The sequence below is a fragment of the Trichechus manatus genome, unplaced genomic scaffold (genome assembly GCF_000243295.1).
Source record: "Trichechus manatus latirostris isolate Lorelei unplaced genomic scaffold, TriManLat1.0 scaffold00434, whole genome shotgun sequence".
Taxonomy (NCBI): Eukaryota; Metazoa; Chordata; class Mammalia; order Sirenia; family Trichechidae; genus Trichechus; species Trichechus manatus.
In genome coordinates, this window is record NW_004444370.1 from 193,285 (window position 1) to 199,712 (window position 6,428).

Below are 6,428 nucleotides of genomic sequence, written 5' to 3' on the forward strand. Positions count from 1 at the left end.
ATCCAAACCAACAGCAGCATGAATCCAGCAGTCTGCCTTTTAATTCAATGTAATTTAGGACTCCACAAATCTCAAATGGAACCCTAATCTGTCAATGCTACTATGCTTCTCTAATCAATTCACTTTTCTAGAATCCTAGTTTAGTATTTCATATTTCATTCCTTTTCTCTGAGTTCCTGGGTGGTGCAAACAGTTAAGCACTCGACTACCAGCTGAAAGGTTGGCAGTTCAAACCCACACCCAGAGGTGCCTCAGAAGACGGGCCTGGTGATCTGCTTCTGAAAGGTCATAGCCCTTGGAGCAGCTCTACTCTGCACGTATGGGCTCATCATGAATTGGAGTTTTTCTACAAGTGGGAATCAGCTCAAAGGCAGCTAATAACAATATGGCAAGAAACAAAAGAATAAAAACAAATTAACTACACTATCATTCCTTCTCTCTCCTCAAATTTCTAATACCTTACTTCTTATTTTACCAGGGAAACAAGAAATCAGAAGAGAACTTGCTTATTTTCTCACTGCCGAATCTATAACCTATCCGTATGAATATGTGTATAAATACTAACACAAATGTGCATGTACCAAAAAAAACCTAACCCGTTGCTGTCAAGTGGATTCCAACTCATAGCGATCCTATAGGACAGAACAGAATTGCCCCACAGGGTTTCCAAGAAGTGGCTGGTGGATTCGAACTACTGACCTTTTGGTTAGCAGCCGAATGCTTTAGCACTGTGCCACCAGGGCTCCAAACACGTATATTCTGCTTTCCTTCCTATTAACAATGAATGAGGTATACTTCCTCTCTTATCTAAGGACAACCAAGCTACTTGTTCACTGGATTCCATCCCCATTTCCAAATTACAAGCTTTGTTTATGCTATTAACCCATCTTTCTTGGAACACATCTTCCTACTGTTCCAAATCTCTGTTTTCTAGTTTAGCAAACCTCTTTGAAAAAGTTGTTTATATTCTGTTTCTACTTCTCAATTCTAAGTGATTCATGGTCAGAATTCAGGAAATCTGTAAACTTGGATGTGTGTGTATGGGGTGGGGGGGAATGCCATTTTTATTTTCACTAACCTCTACGAAAGTTAGAACACCCTTCAACTAGAAATGAAGGCATCAACTTCCAAAAGTATTTCCTATCCACAACATTGTGTGTCAATTTATTTGAAAATATAGTTGCAAACATCTGAAATCTCCTAAGAATGCTTTAAAAAATATTTCCATCTTGATGGTATCAAAGTTGAACTGCAGTTTGACAATTCTTTTCTGACATAAACAGTTTCAAAGATTTGACTTGGCTAAAAATGAACTCATTGATCTTAAGGCAAAAAACTACCACCACCAAGAAAACAAAAATTTAATATAATGAGAGTTTAACTCAAAAACCCTTGGAGAATTCTTGTGTTCCCTGAGAAAAGCCTACTCTTGTCCTGTAAAGGTGTTTATAGAAACTAATTCCACTTGCAAAAAAATCATCTCTGTGAATTGGGATTTCTCCAACACTAACAACTACCAAAATGAAAAAATCAAAATCAAAACGACGTTTAACAAGACATGCATGTTGTCTGGTCAAAGACCACCACACAGCTTATATCCTTATTCCAGCTAAGCAACTAGAGCCTTCACATACGATGTTTTTTTTTAAAAAAAAACAAACAAACTTTAAAATGTTAGGAATCCCTACACTATGTGATCTTACGCTGTTCCAGAGCTTAAGTGCCATCTTTAAATGTCATTACTACAAAATTTTTATCTCTAGTCCTAACCACTTCCATTAGCACAAGAATTATAAATCTCATCTGTATATCTAAAGGGGACAAAACAGGACTCTTAGATTCTCCTCACTAACACCTCACTGAAATACAAGACCAAACAAATAGTATTGCTATTCACCTAGTTTTTCAGGACATGAACCTAACAGTTATACTTTATGCCTCACTTTTTCTCATATCTCATATCCAATCCACTGATATAATCTGTCAGCTAAAAAAATTTAGACTTCTTGTGATGAAAACAATCTCTAGGATGGAAAATACACTGGATAGAAACAATGACAGATTAGACATCACATAAGAAAAATCAAGGGATTTCTAACAAACATTTAAGGAAGAAATTATACTAATTCTATACAAATTCTTCTAGAAAACTGAAGAAGAGGGATTACTTCTCAAGTAATTAATTCAATGAGGTCAGCATTGATACCAAAATTAGACAAAAACATTGTAATACAAGAAAACTCAGACTAATCTCCCTTATAAACCAAAAATCACTAGCTGGATTTTAGTAAATCAAATCCAACGATGTATAGTAACAATAATACATCATGATCAAGTAGGTTTTATTGAAGGAAAGAAAGATTAGTTTAACATTACAAAATCAATGTAATCAACCATATTAACAGATTAAAAAATAAAAATTATAATTTGAACAGATACAGAAAAAGTATTTGACAAAATCCAACATCCATTTGTGATAAAAATTCTATGCAAACTAAGAATAGAAAGGAATGCCTCAACTTGATAAAGGGAAAAAACAAAAAACCTACAGGCATCATTCCTGTGAAAGACTGAATGGTGAAAAGACTGTATACCTGGTGAAAGACCAAATACTTCCGCCCTTAGATAACAAGTCAATAGCTTTGATTCAACACAATAATGAGGATTCTAACAATGCAATAAAATAAAAAAAGGAAATAAAAGGAATCCATATAGGAAAGGGAGAAGTAAAACTGTCTTGTCTAAACGGAAATTCTTATGGCATCTAAGAAAAACTACTACTAAAACTACTGAGTTTAGCAATGCTGCAGGATACAAGATCAATGTAAAAAATCAACTGTATTTATAAAACAGCAAAGAACAATGAGCAATTGAAATTTTAAAAACATACATTAACAATAATATCAAAAGATAAAAAATAATAATAAATCTGAAAAAAAAAGATGTGCAAAATCTGCACACTGAAAACTACAAAACACTGCTGAGAGAAATTGAAGAATACCTAAATAAATGGAAAAACACATCATGTTTATGGATCAGAAGACTCAATATTGCTATGAAGCCAATTCTGCCCAAACTGATCTCTATATTCAATGTAATCCCAATCAAAAATCTCAGGATTTTTGGTAGAAGTTTGTAAACTTGATTTAAAAAATTCGTATGCAAACGTAAAGGCCTAGAATAGCTAAAACAACTTTTAAAAATAGTGCAAAGTTGGGGGTTTTATATTACCTAAATTCAAGACTTTATTACAAATCTACAGTAATCAATAACATGTACTATGAGTGTCAAAAGAGATAAATAGAACAAAAGAACAGTTTAGAGTCCAGAAATAGACCCAAACATATATCGCAAATTGATTTTCAGTGGAATTCTCTGGGGAAAGGACATTCTTTTCAATGAATGGTGCTAGAACTGTGAGATATCCATATGCAAAAAAATGAACGGTGTTCCATACTTTGCACCATATCCAAATACAAATGTAACTAAATTTAAAACTTTAAACTATAAAACTTCCAGGAGAACCATAAGAGAAAGTCTTTGTGACCTTAGGTCAGGCAAAGATTTCTTATATATGACACAAGTACAATCCATGAAAGAAAAATATTAATGAACTGAACCGCCTCAAAACTAAGAACTTCAACTCCTGGAAAGACACTGAGGAGGATAAAAAAAGAAAAGACATAGGCTGGGAGAAAGTATTTTCAAATAACATTTCTTACAAAGAACCTGTATCTAAAATATACAAAGAACTCTCAAAACTCCATAATAATAATAAAAGCCAATAAAAAAAACTGGAAAAAGACAATGATCAGATAATTTACCAAAGAAATATGGATGGCAAATAAACACATGAAAAGATGCTCCATATCACTATTCATTACAGAAATATGAATTTAAACCACAATGATATACCATTACACATCTATTAGAATGTCTAAGATTGACCATATTAAGTGTTGGTCACCACTTAGAAGAGCTAAGTGTAAACTGTGTCTTCAAGACAAAGCCAAGTTTCAATAAGAGAAAAAAGGGGAAGAGAAAGTTCTAGAAATATAACTGACAGTGTAGCCTTACAATTTTATCTCCATAGCCCTTCACGTAGTTCAGTTTCTCTTGGAATGTAGGGTATATGTCCTGTGTTTCGTCTCCTCTGTTTATATTCTTCCTTGAGCCTAAAATTCCTCCCTTCTCCCCTTCCCATCCAACCTCCACCATATCCTAGCCATCTTTTACAGCCTATCTCATGTGCCTCCTCTTCTGAAAAGGCTTCCTATCTTTCTTACTTAAAGTCACTCAGCTGTGTCTCAGGTCACTAAACTATCATCAACTATCCCTCCTAGTTGCAGACACCCACCTCTAGCTCCCTGTCACTGTTAAAATTCTGTCATTTCAAAATCCACAGCTGAATCTTCCGCGGCCTTGATGTTCTTTCTTCCAATGACACCCGCCACCACCACCTTAACTACTTAGTTCAACGGTCAAGTCATACTAGAAAAGTATGGGGCTGTGTCTTCCAATCCCCACAAGGGTATTTAGAAATGCATGTGGGTACTTTCTTGTTGTCACTCCAAATTGAAAATAATGATGGCATTTGGTGGGTATCCTGTAATATGGTTCTGCACACCCAAAATGTCAATAGCACTACTAATGGAAAATACTGCTATAAAATAGACCCTATTCAGACACCAACAATTCTTCTGACTTATTGATCCTATTGCCTTTCCTCCATCATTCCCCTCCCTCACATTCCTTCCTACCCAGTTTAAATTCTGTGTCTTATCATAATCTCTCCCCCTATCCCTGTCTTGCTTAGTAATCCACATCTGACAAAATCCTAATTCTGGTTAATCAAATTCTCCACACCTGAACCATCACAACTCAAAGTAGCAGAGAAAAACATACAACTATGTTATTGGTCTCATTTTAAATTAAGTATTTCTAACCATTATGAATCAGAATCAACTTGATGGCATACAACAACACAACAACCTCAAGTAGAAGTCCTTGTGTGGCACAAATAGTTAACGCACTCACTGCTAACTGAAAGGTTGGTGGTTCAAGTCTACCCAGAGGCACCCTGGAAGAAAGCCTTGGCAATCTACTTCCAAAAATCAGCCACTAAAAACGCCATGGAGCTCAGTTCTACTCTGACACACATGGGGTCTCCATGAGTCAAATCAACTCTACTGCAACTGGTACTGGTAGAGGTACCGGTAACCCCGAGTAGGGCATTAGAACCACCTGCCAACATACTACATTTTCCTACACTTTCATACTTTCCTAGATCTTTACTTTTCAAAGTGTGATGTGTGAACTAGCACTATAAGCATGACCTGAGAGCTTATTAGAAATGCAGAATCTCAGATGCTACCCTAAACCTAAATCAGAGTAACAAGATTTCCAGGTTATTCATATGCACGTTAAACTTGTGAAGCATTGTTCTAGATAACTATTTCATACTCTCTCCCCAGAACAAGGGGATACTGCATGGTTTAAAGTCAGGAAAGGTGTGCATCAGGGTTACATCCTTTCACCATACTTATTCAATCTGTATGCTGAGCAAATAATCAGAGAAGCTGAACTATATGAAGAACAGAACTGGAGGAAGACTCATTAACAACTTGTGACACACAGATGACACAACCTTGCTTGCTGAAAGTGAAGAGGACTTGGAGGCACTTACTGATGAAGATAAAAAACTACAGACTTCAATACAGATTACACCTCAACATAAAGAAAAAACAAGAATTCTGACAACTGGTCCAATAAGCAACATCATGATAACAGAGAAAACACTGAAGCTGTCAAGGATTTCGTTTTACTTAGATCCAAAAACAACACCCATGGAAGCAGAACTCAAGAAATGAAATGATGTATTGCACTGGGCAAAAATTTGCTGCAAAGGACGTCTTCAAACTGTTAAAAAGCAAAGCTTTCACACTGAGGACTAAGGTACACCTGACCTAAGCCATTGTATTTTCAATCACCTCATATGCATGTGAAAGCTGGACAAAGAATAAGGAAGACCGAAGAAGAATTGATGTCTTTGAATTAAGGTTTGGGTGAAGAATACTGAATATACCATGGACTGCCAGAAGAATGAACAAATCTGTCTTGGAAGAAGTATAGCCAGAATGCTCCTCAGAAGCAAGGATGGTGAGACTTCATTTCACATACTTTGGACATGTTATCAGGAGGGACCAGTCCCTACTTGGTAGAAGATTACTGAAAAACAGGAAGATACTTAATGAGGTGGATTGACATAGTGGCTGCAACAATGGGCTCAAACATAGCAATGATTGTGAGGATGGCACAGGGTCAGGCAGTGTTTTGTTCTGTTGTACTATGAGTCTCGACAGCACCTAACAACAAAAACAACCCCTTCTTAAATCTCTAACACTTTCTCACCCCTCTTCATTCTCTAC

At 36.0% G+C, this 6,428-nt stretch overlaps 1 protein-coding gene across 1 annotated transcript in view; it reads right to left on the reverse strand.

The window, feature by feature from the left end:
• The window catches only part of TMTC3 (transmembrane O-mannosyltransferase targeting cadherins 3), a gene marked incomplete at its 5' end in the record, with an annotated part of 42,404 nt that overhangs the window by 17,484 nt on the left and 18,492 nt on the right, over positions 1–6,428 (reverse strand). Inside the window, one exon of the mRNA XM_004391076.2 lies at positions 3,723–3,735. Coding sequence (XP_004391133.1) covers positions 3,723–3,735 — 13 coding nt within the window. The remainder of the gene's footprint in view (positions 1–3,722; positions 3,736–6,428) is intronic.